This window comes from Capronia coronata (genome assembly GCF_000585585.1).
Source record: "Capronia coronata CBS 617.96 chromosome Unknown acBCG-supercont1.7, whole genome shotgun sequence".
In the NCBI taxonomy this organism is placed as follows: domain Eukaryota; kingdom Fungi; phylum Ascomycota; class Eurotiomycetes; order Chaetothyriales; family Herpotrichiellaceae; genus Capronia; species Capronia coronata.
The window spans coordinates 1,861,692-1,883,785 of NW_006912899.1; the positions used below are offsets into that span (position 1 = coordinate 1,861,692).

General features: G+C 50.4%; 9 protein-coding genes across 9 annotated transcripts; 3 read left to right on the top strand and 6 right to left on the bottom strand.

Annotated features, from left to right (window-relative positions):
- Positions 1-94: 94 nt before the first annotated feature.
- On the bottom strand, positions 95-1,033 carry A1O1_08238 (uncharacterized protein; the record flags this gene model as incomplete). Its single annotated transcript, XM_007729100.1, has 1 exon — positions 95-1,033. The coding sequence occupies one exon, from the start codon at positions 1,031-1,033 to the stop codon at positions 95-97; it is 939 nt and encodes a 312-aa protein (XP_007727290.1).
- A 1,397-nt stretch (positions 1,034-2,430) lies between these two features.
- Positions 2,431-4,295, bottom strand: A1O1_08239 (uncharacterized protein; the record flags this gene model as incomplete). Its single annotated transcript, XM_007729101.1, has 2 exons — positions 2,431-2,886; positions 2,979-4,295. The coding sequence occupies 2 exons, from the start codon at positions 4,293-4,295 to the stop codon at positions 2,431-2,433; spliced, it is 1,773 nt and encodes a 590-aa protein (XP_007727291.1).
- Positions 4,296-5,045: 750 nt separating this feature from the next.
- On the top strand, positions 5,046-6,582 carry A1O1_08240 (uncharacterized protein; the record flags this gene model as incomplete). The annotated part of the gene is made up of 2 exons (XM_007729102.1): positions 5,046-5,504; positions 5,554-6,582. 2 exons carry the CDS (start codon positions 5,046-5,048, stop codon positions 6,580-6,582), a joined length of 1,488 nt encoding a protein of 495 aa, XP_007727292.1.
- A 328-nt stretch (positions 6,583-6,910) lies between these two features.
- Positions 6,911-8,028, bottom strand: A1O1_08241 (uncharacterized protein; the record flags this gene model as incomplete). Its single annotated transcript, XM_007729103.1, has 2 exons — positions 6,911-7,552; positions 7,711-8,028. The coding sequence occupies 2 exons, from the start codon at positions 8,026-8,028 to the stop codon at positions 6,911-6,913; spliced, it is 960 nt and encodes a 319-aa protein (XP_007727293.1).
- Positions 8,029-9,063: 1,035 nt separating this feature from the next.
- On the top strand, positions 9,064-11,103 carry A1O1_08242 (uncharacterized protein; the record flags this gene model as incomplete). The annotated part of the gene is made up of 1 exon (XM_007729104.1): positions 9,064-11,103. One exon carries the CDS (start codon positions 9,064-9,066, stop codon positions 11,101-11,103), a length of 2,040 nt encoding a protein of 679 aa, XP_007727294.1.
- A 2,216-nt stretch (positions 11,104-13,319) lies between these two features.
- A1O1_08243 (uncharacterized protein) lies at positions 13,320-15,653 on the top strand (the record flags this gene model as incomplete). The annotated part of the gene is made up of 5 exons (XM_007729105.1): positions 13,320-13,654; positions 13,708-13,848; positions 13,931-14,331; positions 14,424-15,377; positions 15,430-15,653. The coding sequence occupies 5 exons, from the start codon at positions 13,320-13,322 to the stop codon at positions 15,651-15,653; spliced, it is 2,055 nt and encodes a 684-aa protein (XP_007727295.1).
- A 379-nt stretch (positions 15,654-16,032) lies between these two features.
- Positions 16,033-17,292, bottom strand: A1O1_08244 (uncharacterized protein; the record flags this gene model as incomplete). Its single annotated transcript, XM_007729106.1, has 6 exons — positions 16,033-16,245; positions 16,299-16,730; positions 16,818-16,886; positions 16,941-17,050; positions 17,116-17,194; positions 17,275-17,292. 6 exons carry the CDS (start codon positions 17,290-17,292, stop codon positions 16,033-16,035), a joined length of 921 nt encoding a protein of 306 aa, XP_007727296.1.
- A 648-nt stretch (positions 17,293-17,940) lies between these two features.
- On the bottom strand, positions 17,941-19,055 carry A1O1_08245 (D-3-phosphoglycerate dehydrogenase; the record flags this gene model as incomplete). The annotated part of the gene is made up of 3 exons (XM_007729107.1): positions 17,941-18,689; positions 18,745-18,959; positions 19,012-19,055. The coding sequence occupies 3 exons, from the start codon at positions 19,053-19,055 to the stop codon at positions 17,941-17,943; spliced, it is 1,008 nt and encodes a 335-aa protein (XP_007727297.1).
- Positions 19,056-19,763: 708 nt separating this feature from the next.
- On the bottom strand, positions 19,764-21,753 carry A1O1_08246 (uncharacterized protein; the record flags this gene model as incomplete). Its single annotated transcript, XM_007729108.1, has 8 exons — positions 19,764-19,933; positions 19,987-20,143; positions 20,192-20,875; positions 20,925-21,070; positions 21,123-21,312; positions 21,376-21,470; positions 21,521-21,672; positions 21,725-21,753. 8 exons carry the CDS (start codon positions 21,751-21,753, stop codon positions 19,764-19,766), a joined length of 1,623 nt encoding a protein of 540 aa, XP_007727298.1.
- Positions 21,754-22,094: the final 341 nt, after the last annotated feature.

Consider the following 22,094-nt stretch of genomic DNA (forward strand, 5'->3'; position numbering starts at 1 on the left):
TACTGCAACGACATTATTGTATACCTTTAACCGCCACGTGATGAATTCAAGACACTTGTGAATAGTTTGATCTTGTTACAGAATAGTATGTCGTTTACTTGGTCGATTTCCTTCCTAAGAGAAATCCTTCCAGTATATCACTCGTTCGGTTTTCAACTTGATGCTTTCTATTCTCCTCCCACTTCTCTCCTCCTTCCCCAAACTGATTGCTTAGGTGACCAAGGAAGAAATCAAGGTTTTTCGAGCACTGGGGAAATGAATTTTTGAACGTTTCGAAAAGCTCCTGGACTTGCGGCGTCTGTTTAGCATTCGTGATCTTTTCCTCGAACAGCTCCAGGTATTTGTGCATATGCGCAAGGTCCTTCTCTTTGTCAAAGTCGTTTCCAGCTTCGATATGCCCAGTAATGATCTTGACTGGGTTCAACGCCTCAATGAGTTGCAATGTCAATTTCCATGCGTTTAGAATTTCTGGCGTTTCAACTTCTTCCACCCACGCATGTGTCGTGCGAGCGTACACCGCGTCACCAGTGATGATAATTCGTTCTCGAGGCAGCCAAAATAGGGTATGGTCGACAGAGTCACCCTGGACAGGCCCAAGGAGGACAACTGGGCTTGCTTCGTCATCTGGGAGGATGAAGAAGGAGTAGTTGTAGACTTCGGGTTTCTTTGGTTTAGCTGGGACATTTTCTTGACCGAACACCGTTGGCCAATAGACCACCTTTTCATCATATTCTCGGTCAATACCGGCACGCACGTAAGGATGGGCGAGAAATCTGGCTTCAGGCCATGCTTCGAGAATAGGATTCGCCGAGAAATAATGGTCTGGGTGGTGATGAGTAACAAAGACTGCCACCACGGGTTTGGAAGTTTTGGATTTGGCCATAGAGACAACCGCTTTTGCATCTGGAACCAAGAAAGGAGGATCAATGATCACTGCTGCTTTACTACCGACAATTAAAGTAGTGACCGAGGAGAGACCTTTTTCGGAGCTCGATTGGGTGTAAACCTCCAAGTGACTCGTGCCGGCATCCATTTTGCTGAGGGGAAATATTCGATTGCACGAATCCCGGGTGAATGTTCTTGGACAAAGCTGCAAGACGAAATTGTTTCAGTTGCAGACTTTGAGCTGTGTAACCAGGAGTGATTTCAAATAGATTGTAGTGAAGACTTGTCCTGACTTGAAGATCTAATTTGGATGCAGGTGCCTCTTTTATACCTGTCCCCCACATAGACTGGGGTTTGCTCCGCACCAGAACATGTCCCCCATCGGCTCGTGAAAAACCTGGGGAAATGCCGAAGGAGCTGAAAAGTATTAGTGTTGGTCCGACAAGGCCACTTAAGCCTTTCTAAGACTAGTAAGAAATGCAAGCTCCCCCTGTCAATATCAGGTAAGACATAATCATCGGCAGGCGGAGGCATCGGTGACGCTTTGTCTCAAAAGCTAGGTAGTATACTGTATGAACGCCGCCGCAGAAGTTAGGGTATATAGGTATATCTGACGCTGAACTGGGCCAAGAGGTCAATGAGCTACCAAATGCCTCATCAGTGTGCGCTAAGGTATCCAGCATCAGAGCTTACCAGCTCCCACTGTCCTCTTCAATCAAAAGCAGCACCACGGAGTTGACAATACAGCTTGCCTAGGTTTACGCTTAGCGAAAACCCCAGAGCTGGATGTCAGACTCGAGAGGGTTGTTCAGTTGCAACACCCCATCGCTGAGCAAAGGAAGCCAATATCTCTTCCATCAGGCTCAGGCTGTGCCGGATGTTACTCTGACCATTGCTTGCGTCCTGTGATAAGCGGCAGTGCACCAAGAATGCTTGATAGTTGGCATATGGAGTAAGCGGTCCAGGTTCACCGACGCCAGCTTCAATGTATACTTGGCTGCTCGTTTAGCGACAAAGTCACAGTAACAGTCAAGTGCCCTTTCCGAGCAATCCATGTCATGCTGATCTTGGAACTGTCGTATTGCGCCTTGTTGCGAGTGTGGAAAAATAGCAGCGCATTCTTCAGTGTGGCTCGTCAGCTCCTGGTGCGACGTGCCTCTTCTCAAGGATCTTTCTAGCCTGCTGCATATTCCCATCGCCCCACAGTGTGCAGAGCATGGTGATCAAGTCTTCGCCTGGGAGAACATTTAGAATGGAGGTCATGGTGCTCTCCAGTTGCCGAGATTTCTCAAGATTGAATTCGAGATCGGCAGTGGGTTTCGAAACATGGATCAGTGTATGGCCGAGGAGGCTGGCTGACTGAACTTCGCGAGCGAAGGGTCCCGCCGGAACTTTCGATGCTTTCATCATTGGTATGGAATCGTTGATTCGGTCAGACTATGAAGCATGGATATATGTCTCATTTACCTCTGCCATCGAAATATATCACGACTGCCAGCATAAAAGAATAATCAAAAGGGCCAGCATCCCATCTTTGTCGTCCTTTTACTCCTCCACCTGAGGTAAAGCGACGGGTTCACCCTTCGAGTTCCGGAAAGCCATGGCATCCATGGCACTCTTGTCTTTTGGCAAAACCAGGTTCAAAAATACTCCAATCACGGCAGCAAGGATGAACGGCGTTTCGACAATCAAGTTCAGCCCTTGCTCGAATCCTTGAAGCTGGACGTTTGACCCGCTGTAATCCAAAATCTTGTCAAACCAGGTGGGAGTGACAATGTCGACGAAACCGAGGCCGAGGGCGACAGTCAAGATGAAGCGATTTCGTCGAGTAAACGGAACCATTCCTAGGACTCGAATACCTGCAACAGCGATGGTGCCATACAAGAAAACCTGCATTCCTCCAAGCACGGATGGGGGCATGGCGCTGAAGACGGCACCGAATTTGCCAAAAAATCCCATAAGGATGAGAAAGCCGGAAGCTGTCCAGCCTGCTCGTCGAGACTATTGTAAAGGTTTCCTGGTCAGCACTCATGAAAAGAACGATGACGACACGTTATCTCGCAGGGGGGCTTATGGAGGAAAGTAAAACTCACAGCACATCCGGTGAGCACAATGGTGCCGTTGTTACCGGCTTGAGAAACCATGGGAAGACCCGTGCCCAGGGCACTGATCAGGCTGCCTATTCCATCACAAAGAATGCCACCCTGGATGCGGCTGTTGAACTCGGTGCCCTCAACATCGACACCGGAAATTTCGGCGGTGGCCAAGATGTCGGGCATGCAGCTGACACCCTCACAGATGAACATGATGAGCAAAGGTAAGATCAACGCCCCGTCCACCGACAGTTTAAAGGTGTGGACCCAAAGGAAGGTGACGACGGGGGCGCTCTCGATGTCCTTGCGAGACCAGTAGCCAGTGGCACCGGAGATGATGCATCCCACAAGTAGGCCGATCAGTACGGCGGCCGACTTCATCATAGGCGAGCCGAACTGTTCGACGACCACGATGCTGAAAAAGACGCTAAATCCGAGGCCGATGAGCTTCGGGTCAGCCCACGGCAGAGGTTTCGGGGCATCGATGTTGGGACACAGGGCGTAATAGCCTGTACCTCCATTGCAGTTGCTGGACCCGGCCCAATTCTGCATGCCGCTGTTGATCAGGTATACGCCGACAAGGGTCAGCAGCGAGCCCGTGACGACCTTGGGGAAGATCTTGTTCAAGAGTCGCGGGGGCACCATGGACAGGAGGATCTGGATCCACAGGGTCACCAGCATTGATCCCAAGAGGGCGCCGTACGCGTCCGGACAGGGTAGCTGGGTCCCGTCTGCGGCGACCGGGCACGTGCCGTTCTTGTAGCGCATGCCGGTGTAAGAGAAGGCGATGGCGATGATGTCGAATGTGTTGGACACGACGGACAAGAGACCCGTGCCAATGTAGAAGGGCGTGCCACGGAGGTGGACTCGGGTGACCTGCAGCGCAGTCGCAATTCCTGTTGTGATGAAGGCCACGGAGACGAGGTACGAGACTATGTCGGGGTGTAAATTGAAGGCGCCCGACGCGACGGCCAGCGGGGGCGAGACGATGGATCCGATCAGGGTCAGGGCGTGCTGCAGGCCAAGGAGGAGGGTCAGAAAGATGGGCACCTCGTCGTTGAGGCCGTAAAAGGGCAGCATTTTGTCCTTGTGCCTGCGATTGAACGGCGGGATGTTGGGCGTGAAGAGGTACCAGTAGTCGTAATCGCCGAACCACGCTTCCTTGGTGCGGATGTGCGAGGAGAATCGGCTTGCTGTCTGACGGAAATTGAACTTCGAAGTCATCTCTCCTTCAGCGGCACCAGTCGCAGTAGAGGCAGGCTCATATGAAGATGAGACGGAAGAATCCGCCGCTGCCGTAGCCGTCTTGTCTTCCATTCTCTTGACTGGGAGGTCCTTTCAATTATTGGGGGTTGGGAAGGGGAGGGCGTGTTCTTGTGTGAATATGAACGCTCCTTACACAGTCCAGAAACTCCAGAAGTTGGGATTCATGCTGAGGCGCCCACAAGCTGGAAAGTTGCTCTGTCCTTTATATGTCCAAAGTGGGCAAGATCAATTAATCGATAATGGTTTCTCATATCTCAGTATTTTGCACAGACTTTTCGTACTATACTGGGTACGCCATGATAAGTAGGGCAAAGGAGTTGTCCTTCGAGTTTTGATTAGTTGGTACGGAGTTGAGCGCACGGGTGATCCGTAGACCGTAGGCCTCCGATAGGCTGATACACAGTGTCGGTTGAGGAGCCTCGCTCAGCCTTATCTTACGATAAAGGCAGAGTTTTTTCGTACGAGATATGCGCACGATACAGCACAGTCGATTGAGATCTCCCCATTAGCTGGGGCGAGATCTCTCCATATCTTGGTGCGACAAGATTAGGTTCCTGTCTTGCCACTGGTGGTTGGTACGAAACAGAGGTCGCTCAGAGTCTAGATGCCTCCATACACTCTTTCTTCTGCCCAATCTCCTCCGTACGATAACTTTTGCAGAGGGCGAGGAGAGCAGCGACATTTCCGCAATAGCCTTCCATAATTCTACCCGCAACAATATAAACCAGGTTCAAAGTCCACTGTATGTCTGAAAAGGAGTCCCCAATATTCTAGAGGTTAGTTCCTCTTTTGAACCTCAGAATGAAGACCAGATCGACGTTGTTCATCCATGCCACCGTCATCACGGTCGACGCTCAACAAACCATTTGGCTGGACGGTGCCGTCCTCGTCAACGCGGACCGGATTGTGGCCATCGACAAGAGCTCCGAACTTTTGGGGAAAATTCCTTCCGACGTCGAGATCGTCGACCTTTCTGGGCGTATTATACTGCCCGGTCTGATCAACACTCACGCTCATCTGGGACAGTCGCTTCTTAGAGGGTTGGCCGAGGACGTTTCGTTGCATTCCTGGCTGTGCGATAAGATTTGGCCTCTCGAAGCGAACTATGAAGGCGAGGATGGTTATGTTGCAGCGAGACTGACCATCGCCGAGATGTTGAGGAGTGGCACGACCTGTTTTTTGGAAGCCATGTTGACCCACGGAAGTGGGGTTGATAATGTTGTTCGTGCGGTGGAAGAAATGGGTATAAGGGGTTGTTTGGTGCGCCACTCTACTTATCTAATATGGAACTTGCTTACTGACGACTCAGGCCAAACTGGTCAAAGTGGAAACAACAAGTTTACTAGTAGACGCCAGAGATAAAGATGTTTCCAGCATGTCTATCGAAAGTGCCCTGGCCGCACACAACAGATATCATGAGTCCTGTGGTGGACGAATTCGCGTTTGGATGGCTGCCGGCACCCCTAGAGGGTCGGGTGAAGCGTCCTACAAAGCTATCGGAGACGCATGTGCCGAACACAACATCTCCTTAACCATGCATTGCGCGGAAGCACCGGCGGACCTTGGGATTTATCGCGACAGCTACAAATGTTCTCCTGTCGAGTTCTGTGAGCGCACCAACCTGATCGGCGGCGAGGGCGAAACCCGAAAAACCGTGTTGGCTCACATGGTGAACTTGGATTTGGAAAAGGATGTGCCTATTTTGCAACGACATCAACGACAAGGGCAAACCTCAAAAAACAACCATGAACGTGACGATGCGCCTTCAGTGTCCGTCGCTCACAACCCCAGCTGCAACTGCAAGATCGCATCGGGTATCGCCCCCGTTCCAGAACTGTTGGATGCTGGTATCAACGTCAGCCTGGGCACCGACGGTGGTCCCTGTGCCAACACGTACGACATGATTCAGGAGATGCGAATGGCGGCTCTGATCCAAAAGGGCACTCGAAAAAACGCCTCGCTCATGGAGGCGGAGCGACTTATCCAAATGGCCACCATCGACGGTGCAAGAGCGTTGGGTCTCGAAAAGGAAGTGGGAAGTCTGGAGGTGGGTAAAAAAGCAGACTTCATCGTGCTAGACCCCTCGGGCTTGCAGTGTTGTCCCTTCGATCCCGACCAGATCCTGGAAGGCGGAGTCGATCCTTTGACGACCGTTGTCTACTCTTGCACGGGAGCCGATGTCAAGACTGTGCTGGTCGACGGCCAGATCGTGGTGGACGGCGGCAAACTCGTCGTGGCAGACGAACGTCAGATCAAGGAGGCCGCGCGGAAAGTTATCCGACGCATTCGCGAAAAGTCGGGAGTAGGCAAATCGAAGCCACAGAGAAAGTATCTTTGATCGTATCAGTTTGGGTTGCATTGATTGCAAAGAGTTCTTTTTCCTTGAGAAAAGAAAGGACCGAATTCAAGATTGCATTGAGGAAGGGTTGATTGTCTGTTGGTTCGTAGATGCGCGCCACAATAGGGTCTATGAATCTCAGTCAAAGTACCCTGTTCTCTGTTGACGAAGTACGCCAGTTTATACAGGAGGTCGGTTTACCTTGAAAGGTCTTAGAATCCCTCGACGCGCGCAGGCTGATACTGCCAGTTAAGAGGCCTGTTGCTGTTGCGCGATTCCATATTGGAACAAATCTCGCCGCTAACATAGATCCAACAAGCTATCCTGTTCAGCCAAAAGAACTTGCATATCTCGACAGCAAATGTTCCTCCACCGTGAAACCTTTACCCAGTGAACCGTCGAGAGGTCTGATGACAAAATCGGGATTCCCGTCCCAGAAAAAAGGGATAGAGTATCGGTCAGTGCCGCTGGTGTTGATGACGCGGTGGACGTTGCTTTTGTAGGTGCCGGCGGTCCAGGTCTGAAGAAAGTCGCCGATGTTGACGACGTAGGCGTGGCTTTGCGGTGGTACGTCGATCCACTGGTCTTGCTCCGGAGTCTTTTTCAACACCTGGAGTCCTGAATGGCCGTCCTGCAGCAGGAGCGTGAGGGCGCCAAAATCAGTATGAGCACCGGCGCCGACAAGACTTGAATCCGCCGAGGGCGGGTGTGGCGGGTAATGGAGCAGTCTGACGGCGGCGATGGGATCCTTGTAAAAATCGCTGAACATGTTGGCGTCAACACCCGACAAGCCTCGAGCCAGGATACGCATGATGTGGACTGCAAGTTTTGCTAGGGCGTCATGATACTCCAGCAAAGGATCCTTGAACTCGCTGTCTGGAATCAAGTTTGAGTCGGGCCAAATGTTGGGCTCTTGAAACGGACGGAAAGGGGGTTTGTTGTTGGGGATTTCACGGTTGATAAAATATCCCTAAATACCATAATCAGGTTAGAGAGTCGAATTCAACCACAACTATCAGTCTCCAACAATATCAACATCAACATCAAGCTGTCTTCTGATTTGGCCAGGTCGAATTCCCTTCTCCCCCTTCTCTGGGCGATGTACCTTCCCGGAACGTAATTACGTACCTCTTTCAAGTCGGGCTTTTTCCCCTCCTCCAAAATTTGCGCCCCGATCACTTCATATCCACGACCAGGATTCCCAGCCAACGTACGTTTAATGTCGTCTGGAAGAGCGAACAGTGTTTTTGCCGCCGCAAATGCTCGTGCCTGGAGTGATTCCGACACACCGTGACCCGTGATTTGAAAAAAGCCACTGGTGGCACATGCTGTGCTGATCTGGAGCACGATTTGTTCAGCCTCGGGCGATTGGGGATCCTTGAAATAGTTGGTTAAATCCACCGTCGGGATTGTGAAGGTAGGCTTGACCTCGTAGCTGGTTGCCATTGTGGTATGTAAAAGGCTCTCCCTGTTCTGCAAGAGTCTTCGGGTGGAGCAACAGGACACTTTATGTTTAACATGGTCTGTCGACAATGATTTAGTTTATCTCCTGCTGGTTGGCTGGCACCTTCGTACCTCACCATGATACCATATGATAAACCTGTAAGATCTAGGGAGTGTTAGCCTTCGAAACTCATTACTTCGGTCACATCGGAAGCCTCCGCCCGTCCTTGTATCTGGGCATGCGATATCAGTCTGGGCCTTTGGAATTCGTTCCTCTGAGTCAATGAACGCTATGCGAGTAAGACGTTATCATGTTACTGAAGTGAGATGTTATCACATTCTCGTACTGAATGCGATTGGAGAGCTTGGCGCCCAAGAGCGACTTATAGGCTGTTGGCAGGGGTTTCCTCTGACGTATTGCGTACAAACCGTTAGTACACGCTGTACGAAAATCAGCAATCATCAACTCGGGCAACGCGGAGTATATAGACCGAGTTGCCACCAATATTGTCGGGAGCTACCGGAAGCCCCGGGTATCCGAGATAATTACCTAACTCGCATAATAAGTGAAGCTTCCTCTTATACTTCGAGTCTTGTAGGGAGACTCTAGGTTAAGGAATACCTAATATATCTATCTACACTCTACTGTTGCACTCTGCTTCTTCACGTAAGCTGTTCCAGCAAATATCGAAATCATTCAATATATTATAGTATAAGTAGTCGTTTGGATTATATGCGATTCTGCCTTTTTGAAAAGTCAGCTCGTGGTCCTGCTGCTCCCTATTACTCGGGCCTAGGGCTACGTTTTGACACCTAGCCCTACCCGCCTGCTATCTCCTTGTGGGTGTAGAATTTGGCCCCGAGTGCCACTATAGGCTGCCACCAACCTACAGTTTTGTGGTTCGTCCCTTAAATACACCCACCCTCAATTCTTCTCTGCTTTCCATTTTGTACGTCCGGTTTCGTACGGCAAAGACATCCTATCCTCTTATTGTCCCCCATTCTCGTTGGCATATATTGTCAGCGCTCTTACCCGATATGCCCACACGACTGAGAGAGACGTGTACGGCATGTTCACTGCGGCGGCAGAAATGCGACCGCCAGTTACCGTGCGGCCGCTGTGTCAAACGAGGCGTCCCCGACCAATGCACCCGACAATGGCCCGACAATGAGTACGATCCGTCCATCCATCGGATCTATCCCAGATCGCGACCGAAGAAGAAACCAAAGGCGATAGCAGGCAACCGAACTCTCACAGATAACACACCTTCCACTCCTTTAACAGCGACTGATATGTCCGATTCATGTCTGCTCGAAGGAAGAAAAGCACATACGGGGGAGGCCGACATTGCTGGTCCGGACGCCGGCTGGACAGGTTACGCCTGGGCGAATGGTGATCCTCGCTTGCAGTATTCTTTCCAGCCTTTGAAACCCATACAACTACGACGGCCATTAGCTTCCGACAAAAGGCATGATGGTGCCACCCCTGGTCAATGGGTCTCGACGACAGGACTCGGTTTCAACTCGAGGGCTGACACCCAAGAGACATTTCTCCAAATGCTTTTTCCGGGCATCGACCACATCTGGAAGTTGGTCGACTACCATGAGTGTTATTTGCTCTGGTACCACGGTTGTTATCACGGTCCGACATTCCGGTATGAGCTGCACAGCCTTCTGAGCTCACAAGAACCATCCTCCTCGCTCGTGATCAGAGGTCTAGACCTTCAATGGTTGGCTTTGTTGTTCGCCATCATGGCCGGAAGCTTGACCTGCGCGACCACCCGCAAACTCGAGCAATGGGGTTTTTCGAAACGCGAGGCCGTCAAGTTGGCGACGCAGTGGTACAAAGCAACCATTACCTGTCTGGGTCTCGCCGAATACACCACCAACCACAGTATTTACTCGGTTCATGCCATCGCCACATTGACCATGTCGGCGCATTCCCTCGGTCGATCTTCCGAACTGTCAGTGTTGTTAGGCGCCGCCCTGAAAATCGCCCAGAGTTTGGGGCTGGACCGGCTCTGTCACAATCCGACATTGGAGCAGATTTTGCCTACAACGTCTGAAGAGCAGCGACATACGCTGCTACAAAGAGAAATTGGCCGGAGACTATGGTCACAGTTATGCGTCCAGGATTGGATGTCGTTACCGTTCGCCGAAAGCCACTGCATCAACCCGTTGCACTTTACCACCACAAAACCCTCGAGTCGCGACCATTTGACCATGAATCCCATCCCGGCGACGTTTCCGACGTATATCAGTTATGGAAACTACCTTTTTGAGATTGCAAAGTTGATGGTTACGCATCACGAGGCCATGCTACGGGCGACGACGGCCTTCACCAAATATGAGCAGCTTTTGGAATTCGACGTCAGGATGCGCACGCTGGCCACCCAAGGCATGCCACGGTACTTCCATGTCGTCGAACCCATCGACCCGACCTGGCCGGAGTGGGTGCGCTGGGCCCGGCGGAGCCTGACCATCTGCTTCGCCCACAAGATCATCATGATCCATCGACAGTTTATTCGGCCGAGTTTCATCAATCCAGCCTACTCCATCACCCGTATAACATGCGTGGCCGCGGCGAAAACAATCCTAAATGAAGCCAAACAAATCGATAACAACGGTCCTATTATTTGGGTCGACAAGGCTTTTTGTGTGGCGGCCGGAATCATATTATGTTTAGATATGTTTCACCGTCAGTCATCGTCCGACCCTGAATACCAAACCCACCGCGATCTCGTGCTGGAATGTATCGCCCTCTTGCAAAAATTCGACACCAGCGTCGTCGCCGTCCGTGGCGCCAGTTTGTTGTCTGCATTGATCAACGAAAGAGAAGCGCAGCCACCAGATCTAACCTGGCCTCCACAAAACATCAAGATGACCGACATTTTCAAGTCCCTAGCGGTTACCACTACAGCTACCGATGGTATTCAGAGTATCGAGCCGCAGTCTATAACTGCTGCCGCTGTTGATATGGACGCCCAAAATCTCAACCAAATACCTGAGCTGTTCCCACCTCAGGCAGGGTTCTGTAATCGCTTCTTGTTCGAGGACTTGCTCAATTTCGACGTATAGTACGTCCCAAGATTAGGGTAGAGAGAAAACAATTGTAATAATTTGAGATGCTGTAGGTATAAGACAAGCGGCCGCCTACTTCATCCCGTGTGGTGGGAGGCTAAGGTGGGATAGGATAGTATTTATATCGCCTTAGTTATCTCCCTGACATATAACCGCCGCTTATGTCTAAGCTTCGGGGCCAAAGTCCGGAGGGCATCTCATAGAGACACTTGCCCTTCACTGCGCTTCAATTGTCCGCTCGAAATCACCAAGGTATCTTGTTTACAGGGAGGCCTGTTGTACTGCCGAAGTTGTCTGAGTCTTTGCTCTAGTCGAATTGTCCATCTATCACAAAGAGGACACTATATAGATCATCGTAGCTATGATGTCCTCATCTCGGCTTTAGGGATGCTAGTCTCCGCTGGTGCGCCCACTCGTGCATACAGCGTAGCCTTGTCCGGTATACAGGCGAATCTTGATTGTATAGAAGCTGTATGATCATGTCGCTGCAGTTGTCATGACCGAGCCTCCTACAAATCTTCTTCGTGTAGTCTGAGAAGACAAAATTTTAAGCTGCCTTGCTTGAATCTTTCTCTCTTCTTCTCGGTTCTGCTACCATAAATATCATGGGCAGTCTTCAGACGCCGACGATGATCATTGATGAGCTCATTGATCGAAAATGGTTTCATCCAATCTGCTGAAAGTACCAGGTGTGTGTCGGAAGCGTGACTCCTATTGATCTCCCACAGCCACATCAGATGCTTTCACTAACTGCCTATACAGCCTTATGTATGCAACCACCAAATGTGCGAACGAGTCCATGGCTCGTTGTTATTCCAATAATTTTGGTGTTAAACACGATGAATTTGCATTCGTGGCAGGGACAACGGCAAACAGTATCTTGACAGGCTTGACTGAGACTCCCGAGCTCCAACAGCTCGGTGCCAAGGAAATGCCGAGACTCGTCAACCCTGAAGATATCGCAGACGTCGTGGCATTGCCGTGTAGTCAAGAAGCAAGGTGAATTACTGGGGATGTAATGTCTTCGCGAATGGTGGCAGTGTCGCCGTTCTTCAAGATATAACTTCCTCCTTATAAGCAGAACAACGACAAGCCGTTGAGACTTCTGAGAAGACTTGTCCTCTTTTTCCGGCGACGAGACAGGTGGCATCGAGCTTTGGAGTGTCGATCAAATCGTCGGGACCAAGCGTACGCTATTTGGCCAGAATGCAACTTCGAACAACGTCACAAACCAGCCAGTCCTACTCGCGTTGGGACAGCCCACAAGTCGTCATACCACATACACGTGTCTCTAGGGTTCGTCGATCTTGCCAATGCACATACTCCACATCGATTCCCCGGAAGAACAAAGATTTTGTGATGCTTGACGATCATTGGGGCCATAGAGGCATACTGACAAGGATGAGAAGGTCTAGGACCCTTGCTTACACCGCATCAATGGATTCGGAGAGTGATAGCGGGCATCCGCAGGAGATGGGCCCATATCAAAATGCCAATGGAGATCGGAATCAGCCAAGCGTCTTCGACGGATTTGGTTACAGGTGTGTTTCGAAGGAATTGGGTTAGGAACACACACACGGCGCTGATATGGGCAGTTGAACAGTCGGTTTTGATATCGGGACTCCACCAGGTTGGTACACCTAACATCTCTACCTCCAGTATACGTTGGATAATAAGAACACCGAAGAAGAGACTGTTTTCTACGATTTTGGGTCTTTTCAGATATGCTGTGGCATCATTTTTGCCCTTTTCTCGTCATATTGTTTTTGCATCTTGGGGTGGAGGCTCAATATCGTGTGGACGGGATGAATTCTATAGCCAAGACAAAAAGAACTAATTCCAAGATGTCTCCAAGACGACCAGTGGCCTTGTATGCTCCATTGTTCTCTCACCATCGCTTTTTGAATGGCTCTTGAATATGAAACCCAAGAAATTGGATGCTCAGCCATGTATATTACGTGTACTCTTATCATCATTGAGCGAGCTCCTTGCTTCACTATCTCCTGCGCAGGGACTGAGATTCACGTAACACAAACTGTCTTATCTCAACTGCGATTCATTGAAGCTGACTTCCGAGAATCGAATCTTAAGGTACCTCCCACTTTGATCATGACCAGAAATAAAAGAACCGGTGCCCGCTCCGGTGGTCGAAGGCACTCCAGACATTCGATCGATCTATTCCGGTGTCGAATCAGTACAAGTGACCTCCCCCCATGGCAGACGCATCTTCAGTCTCCCCGCCGTTGAGCGAGGCTTTCGGCTACGGAATCTTGATAGGTTTGGGGATTGCTTTTGCGTTGTTTATGATCGTTGCCACGTGGGCATTGAAACGGTACCACAACGAGGTTCAAACATCGGAAGCCTTCAATACCGCCGGGCGTACTGTCAAATCAGGTCTGGTGGCTAGCGCAGTCGTCAGCAGTTGGACATGGGCCGCGACATTGCTGCAATCTTCCGGGGTTGCATACAACTATGGGATTTCAGGTCCTTTTTGGTACGCCTCGGGGGCGACAGTTCAGATTATTCTTTTCGCAACCCTGGCTATTGAGTACTTACTACGAGTGGTCACTTCCACGGCATCGGCTGACCTTTCTTCCACAGATTGAAGAGACGTGCACCTAATGCACATACCTTTCTTGAAGCTGTCCGTGCCCGATATGGCAAGATTACACACTTGGTCTTCCTTACCTTTGGTTTGATGACAAACATCTTGGTCACGGCAATGCTCGTCACGGGCGGCAGGTGAGTCTTTTCAATGAATTAGAAACAATCCCAAATACAAGGCCGTGGAAAGAAATCGAAATTAACTTTTTTTGGCATATAGTGCCGTCGTTGAATCCTTGAGCGGTGTCCCAACCGCAGCTGGTAGCTTTTTATTGCCGTTCGGGGTCGTTCTTTACACAATCTTCGGTGGATTGAAGGCAACCCTCCTCTCTGACTGGACTCACGGCCTTGTTGTTCTGGTGATTATAATACTCTTCAGCTTTTCAGCTTATGCAACGAATGAAGAGCTAGGGTCTCCTGGCAGAGTATGGGACCTGCTGGTTGAAGCTTCTGCACGACACCCTGTTGATGGAAATCGAGAAGGAAGCTACCTCACCATGCGGAGTCATGGTGGCGCAATATTTTTCGTCATCAACATCGTAGGAAACTTTGGTACTGTCTTCCTCGACAATGGCTACTACAATAAGGCAATCGCTGCCTCTCCTGTGGACGCTTTGCCAGGTAAGTCTTGCAAGTTCCATGGAATACGCAATACTAACATCTACACTGAGGTTACATTATGGGAGGTCAGTTTATGCAGAGCGGGACACAAGTCACTTCCACTGACTTGTACTCAGGTCTTTCATGGTTCGCCATTCCCTGGTTATGTGCTACCACCATGGGTCTTGCAGCACTGGCGCTAGAGAACTCTCCATCTTTCCCGACCTTCCCAGAACGAATTCCCCCTTCCGAAGTTTCAGCAGGCCTTGTCCTACCATACGCCTCACAGGCTCTACTTGGCTCAGGAGGTGCAGCAGCGTCCTTCCTGCTCATTTTCTTTGCTGTCACCTCGGCATACTCTTCAGAACTTATTGCGGTGTCCTCGATTTTCACCTACGATATATATCAGACATATATCAATCCAAATGCTAACGGCAAGTTCCTCATCAGGATGTCTCACCTCAGTTGTATTGTCTATGCTCTGATTATGGCTGGATTCGGAATTGGCCTTTTTTATGCCGGTGTTGGCATGGGCTATCTATATCTTATGATGGGCTGCATCATTTCGTCAGCGGTCATTCCAGCTACCCTGACACTAACCTGGAAGGATCAGAATTGGATCGCCGCCGCGGTTTCCCCTGTGCTTGGACTTGCTTGCTCGCTTACCGCATGGCTCGTTACTGCGAGACGAGAATGTGGCGAGCTTACGATTGCGTGTACCGGAAGTAACTACCCAATGTTGGCTGGGAATGTTACCGCACTACTAAGTCCGCTCATCTTCGTCCCTGTCCTAACGTACTCGTTCGGACGTCAGAACTACGACTGGCAATCAATGAAGACCATTCGTCGTGGAGATGACTCTGAACTCATCCGACGTTCCAGCATCGACCCCGAGGTGGTTCATGCACATGTCGATTTCACCAACGACGAGCAGGAACAAGCTCATCTCAATCGAGCCGCGAAAATTGCCAGAGTCATGACGGTGGTAATGACATTATGCTTCCTCATTCTTTGGCCAATGCCACTGTACGGATCCGGCTATATCTTCAGCAAACCCTTCTTCACAGGTATGTTTCAACTGGTCTGGTGGGAGCTACTGGCGCGGCTGACAGACTGTAGGCTGGGTCGTGGTCGGCTTCATATGGATATTCTGTACTACTGCTTGTGTGGGCGTCTTCCCTCTATGGCAAGGTCGTAAGACTATGACTCATATCACCAAGGCGATGTGGGATGATCTGACTGGGAAGAAATCTCCGGCGTTCTACGGGACTGAGAGTCGCGAGGCCAGGGGGAATCCGAACGCGCTCACGACCGAGATGTTCACGGCTGATAAAGCAGACTAGATATACAGAGTACCGAGCTAGCTACTGCTTAAGCACAAGTTAGTTCATAAAGCAAGGATGGATTTTATTATCAATATATATCCTGGTAGTATGAGTGCCGTAAGTCCTGCGGAGAGCAAACCGAAGGCTCATGGCCTTTCCAAAGCAGACATTATTGTTATTGTCGTGGTTCTGGCTTTAGTGGTGATTGTCGTCGTCGGCGTCGTGACATGGTGTTGTTGCAAGAGCAGGCAACTACAGCATTTGGTAAACCCAAAGAGCAGAGATCATTCAAGGCAGGGTCTCATTCCAATGAGGGTTACAAAAAAGTCAACTTAGGAAGATATACAGCTTCAGAGTGCCCCCTGACCCTGTAAGTAGAAGCAACTTCCGCATCCACTCACAAAGCCTTGCCATTCCTCTCAGCCAGTCCGTTGTCAAAGCGACTCGAAGACTTGTCCTTCACAATAGGATTGGTGAGCGTTCCGAGACCACCGCTAATCCACAGTCTCAAGTCGTCTCCTTCCTTCAGATACTGGGGCGGGGTTCGCGAGTGTCCGATTCCTCCAGGAGTGCCCGTCATGATGATCGTCCCTGCGGGTATGGTCGTGGCCTGTGGAAAGTTATTTTCCGGTTCGCCTGTACAACACTCTGGCTGCAGCTTACCTGAGATAAATGCGAGACGATCCTCGCTACGGGGAAGATCATGGTATCGAGGGTCGTGTGCTGCATTTCTTCCCCGTTCAAAGTGGTCCTCATTTCCAGGATCTGTGGGTTGGGAATCGCCTTTGCATGCACCAACGTTGGTCCGACGGGAGCAAAGGTGTCGAACCCCTTTCCATGGCAGAACTGGGTGGTGATTGTTTGTGCCCTCCGCGCAGCTACGTCGTTGGAAGTGGAATATCCAAGGATATAGTCCAGGGCCTCGTCGTCGGTCACGTTCCTGGCTTCTTTGCCGATCACCACGCATAGTTCGACCTCGAAATCCGCATCTGCCACGAAATTCGGGATGATGATGGGTGCACTGGGGTCATTCAACGCCGAGTTTGGCTTGATGAACACAATTGGCACCGGTGGAACAGCATAGCCGAGCTCAGCCTGTGGGTGGGTGTAATACCCTGTCAGCAGTCTCGATTTTGCGCTCTCTCCCTCACTGGTTGTCCCTCGCCGCTAGATGGTACTTACGCCATGGTCGTTGTAGTTCACGCCGATGCATCGGATGCTTCCAACTTGCTCTGCTGTGACTGCCAGTATCTGTTCGTATGAATGAGTACTTGTTCCTTGCTGGTCTCGAGGATGGAGACGTACCTGTTTCACTGGGCGCTCCTGTCCCGTGAACTTTGCTCCCTCGTCAAGAGCCGAGCTTGAACTGAGCACTCGGGCCTTGACTACTTTACCCTCCTTTACAGCGAGTCCAACTATGATCTGGTCGTCAGCAGCGTGCAAGTATTCCTCTCTTGGGCTTCTATGATGTGGTGCTTACCATCAATCTCCGCATCAACAGGCTCACCAGCATATATCTTGCCATCATCGCTGACAAACGAGACAAATCGTGCCCAGACCTAGATGGTTACCAGGCCATGGTGAGTATGTGTATTTCGAAGGGTCATTGGGTTTGCCCATTTAGCCAGCTAGCACTCACTCGTTTGTTCGTAGGCATCCTTTGGGAGCTTTGCTTCTTCAATCTTGTGAGAGAATGCCAAACTTGCTAGGGTGGTTGAGTCCTAGTTTCGAAGGATTCAAGAGCAAGTGATACAGCGAGGACAGAGACAGATCTCCCTTAAAACGCCTGCCGCTATCCGAATACGACATCTAGAACAGCTGCTGTACATATGTGGAAAAGCCGACGGTCAAAGTAGGACCAACACATATATCCGCATACAAGGCAAGGCGAGAGGGCTGGGTCTGTCGGAGTGCCGTACCGCGTCGGCAAATACTGGTATCAGCTGCAATTTTCCAGGAACAAGCGGACATGGACGTTCAGCTGCAGACACGGATCAATGTGTCGACCATCGGGAATAGTGACGACACTGAGATAATATGCGAGGGACTTTCGGGATCAGGGAACTGGCCAGAACAACAACTAGTGGTTGATTGCCAGTACACCCTTTGGCATACTCTTTCTATGATGAGATGTGCAATTTACAGAAGTATTCCTACATTGACATGGCACTCGAAGATACTAAGTAAAGCCTGGCTGAGAGAGTTTAGAGTGACGACAGAAGAACGAAACCATGTAGAAGCGTCTGGCTTCGCGTATTATGAATGCTAGTACATCTCTCATTTCAGGTCCGCTTTTAGTAACACCTTATATATGATCAGAGGTCTGCTGCTCAGGAACTGGGCTCATCAAGCGCCCCTTCTCAAGAGCCTCTCGAATGTTTTCAATCGTCCATTCCTCCATCTTCCGCTTTGTCTCTGTAGTGTGTGTCCCCATATGTGGCAGGAGAATCACATTCTTATTTTGAATCAAGCCTGGGTGAATGTTGGGTTCTTCTTCAAACACATCTAAGCCCGCACCGGCAATTGTCCCATTTTCCAGAGCTTCAACCAGAGCAACTTCGTCAAGTACAGCCCCCCTAGCCGTATTGATGACAATCGACGTTGGCTTCATCATTTCTAATTGAGCTGTAGAAATGATATGTCGAGTTTTAGAATTAAGCGGCACGTTCAGACTGAGCACATTGCTTCTCCTCAGAAGATCTTCGAACGAAACGTACTCGATGGTCTCGCCTTCGATCTTTCGTCGGTTGTGATAGATAGTCGACGTTCCAAACGCGGCGGCTTTCGCGCTTATGTTCCTGCCTATGCTGCCCATGCCGAGTATTCCAAGGACTTTCCCTTGTGGATCGTGCCCAAGTGCGACGGGTTGTTTGCCTCTCCAATTCCCTTGACGCAAGGTGTGCATGGATGGGTTGAAGTTCCGGAGTGCTCCAAGCATCAAGAAGATAGCAGTATCAGCCGTTGCATCATTCACAGCGGTCGGCACGTTCGAGACACGCAGCGGTGGTTCCCTCCGAGAGCAAGCCTTTACATCAATCGGGTCGTAGCCAGCCCCTTCCATATTGTGAGTACTACCAATGCTCTCTTTCGAATCTCGAACAGCACTCACCACAGCTAGCCAGAAATACCCAGCTCTTAGGTATAACACTCATGAGTTCTTTGTCGAAATGCCCCGTAATATCGATGGATTCAGCCGTCCGGTAAGCAGCAATCACTCCGTCAAGCCCGCCTTCTTCGCATTCTCTGATAAATTCATCCCTGTTTTTTGCTATTGGTCGAACCAATTCTCCCAGATCATTCAGAGCCTCCCATTGTGCTTGTGCACTAAATCATGTTAGCCATTCATCCCTTCGAGGGACACCGAAAGGGAGCTTACTGGCAGATTTCCCCAAGAAGCAATATTTTGCCTCTACTCGACATCTTCAATTCCGTATTTGATCTGGCCTGGTAGGGTCAAGTGCTCCCATCGGGTCGTCGGCCTTGAACAAGCCTGAATCTTCTATGTCAGGCCAAGCTGCTTCTGAGCATACGACCCAAATCATGGCCACCTAGCTTCGGCCAGAGATGGGAGAAGTGGCCCTATTTCCCATCGTTCGAGAGCCAGGCAATCGTGCCTGTTTCATTCCCCGATAGATTTTCCGACGCCATAGCTGCTCTGAAGCAGTTTATACCGATTTCCCGACCTAGCCAATTTTACGAGATCTGTGCTGGATTTAGGCTAGATGATTTTGTGGGTACTGTTGGTCGGGAGCCAGGCTTTTGCCGACGTGGGCAATCGATGATTGCTAGGCTTGGTTAGTGCAAGGAGGTTGCATTGGAAACTGAAGTGCGAGAGATCTAATTTCACATGAAAAGCTTAGCCAACAGTCAAACAAGGACGGAGATTGAGAATGGACAGATTCTATTGTCTAGAATGCATATTCATTTCACAGTTGAAGCAGTTTCCATTCAGGCTGCAGGTATTGCAGCTATCGAACGCGCTTCGGAGGTCTGATCTTTCTGCCTCCGATTCCTCAGCCTGATCGCGTGATCATATCACGAATCAATTTCCACAAAAACGTTGTATCAGGCAAGTAAGAAGTATAACCACATTGGTGGTTCCTCGCTTAGAATTAGTGATTGAGCCCCTTATTGAACTTTCCAATCGTAACGCTCTGCCCAAGATGCGGCAACCTTTAGGAGAAGGGCATCCTCAAATTTTCTTCCAACAAGCTGCAAGCCCACCGGCAGACGGATGGAGGGGTCATCCAGAGCTGGCGAGAAACCAACAGGTATGCTGAGAGCAGGGTGACCAGAAGCTGCGCAACTCGTCAGTTGAGCCCTTCACTACCAAGGATCTGTTCTCACCTACCATTGAAGGGCGCAGTATTTGCGGTGATGCCGGTCGTACGCTTGAGCCTTTCGAAAATGCTTCCTTCGCTTCTCGATCTGAATATCCTACACGGTGGCAGAGGAGTGGTGGGCATGACCAGGACATCGAAGTGTCTCAATGCCGCGTCATAGTCGTCCTACTAGATATCAGCAATAAGTCTATGTATGTAGGATTCTATGCGTACGCTCAATTTCCGCAACAAGTTCGTGCATCGAGAAACTAGAGCAGCGCCATACGTTTCTCGAAGGAAAAGTCCTCTTAGGTAGAGATTCTGCCCTGCAGTATTGAGGGCATCAAAAGATGACTGACTCAGCCCGCCGTTGCCTAGGGCGGCTGGCCCGGTCATGGCAAGCTCTTTGCGACCGCTTGAATTGAGAACCAGTCCCTGAGTGAGGGCGAAAGCTGGCAGGGCGCACATCCATGCCAGCTCTGTGTCACGGTGCTCTGGTATATAACAGGAATGAATCTCAGCGCCGAGTTCCTCGAGCTTATCGATACTTTGGCGTACTTTTCTCGCCACATGGGCGTCTTGTCGAGGGTGTTGGAACCCTTCTTCCAGGACACCAACCTTGATGCCGTCTAGAGGCCTTGGACCCGCGGTCTCCAGATGCTGGCGAACATCCTTCGAGTATGGAACGGAGCGAAACCAGCTGACATGAGGTTGACGGTCGTCGATTCCGTCCGGTCCTGCAATGGCTTCTAGGAGTAGAGCACAATCTAGAACTGTTCTGGCCATGGGACCAACATGGTCAATGACCGCCCATACCCCGAGAATGCCTGTATAAGGGACGAGACCCCACGTTGGTTTTAGTCCGACGATGCCACAAGACGACGCAGGAATACGAATTGAGCCTCCTTGATCCCCTCCCTGTCCGACTGATTAGTCTTAAGCTGCAGTGGCGATATTCACCACTTACTAGGGCCATATCGACAGTTCCAGCGGCGACCAACCTCGCGCTTCCACTGCTCGAGCCTCCGCAGCTATATTTGGCATGATATAAGTTTCTCACTGGACCAGTGATGGAAGTGTCGCTGACGGTGCTCCAGCAGCCACTCTCACAGGCTAGTTTTCGTTTTAGTCTCGCTTTCAAGGAAGCTCCCATCTTCCATCCTACCTGCTTTTCCGAGAATCGTGCCTCCGCAATCCAAGATTCGTTTTACGACGGTCGCGTCGAATTCAGGGATCCAACCAGCCAGATCTGTTCCATTTGTACACCTTACCCCGGCTAGCGCGATGTTGTCCTTCAACGCAAGTGTCCGGCCTTGCAGCATGTCGTTTTCCGGCTGGGTCGATTTCACAGTTACCTGAAGGCCATGTTAGCATTCGTGGTCGATCAGCACTGATCCTGGTCCCGTCGATGCTCTTACTTTTGTAGCCCACCCACCTCCATCAATGCTGGGGTCTATGGCGATCTGGATGTCCTTGCGTGGATACCTAGTCTCATCAGGCCCGGGGAAATGGTCTATCAAGGCAGTTAATACACCGACTTTACTCGAGAGATCAAGCTCTAACCGTCTCGTGCCATGATGATTTTGGCACATCCATCAAGCGAGGCGATCACCGGACGACATGCCTCAGCGAACTCCTCGGATACCTTAAGGCCCGCCTTCCTGCACAAGGCAAAAACCTCGTTTGTCGACACGTTTGTCGACACGTTTGTTGCCCTAGAAATGGCTATCAATGCTTGTCTAGACCAAGTGATGACAATTCACCTACAACGAATCGTCGAGTAGAGGAACCGACATGATGGGACCTTTTCTATCCAAATGTAACCTCCTCCCGTGAAGAATGGCGTATTCTCGTCTTGGTGAAATGAGGCCAAGCAAAACTGATCAAATACTTGTAAGAACGACAAGGAAGCGCAACTCCTGTACGTTCTGAAATCTATTCACCAAGCCGCAATATTGCCGAGTGGCAGTGTTCTCTCTTCGTCCTGCTGGCCTCTAGCCTCGTCGGATGAAGGCACGCGGAGATGGACGCCACGAATTCCATGGGTGGTTTGGCTTGGGGCAAGTGGTCTGCATCGAGCGCACAACAAAAATACTTCTGTTCGCAGACTGTAGTTGGTAGCAGTTTGAACCTCACC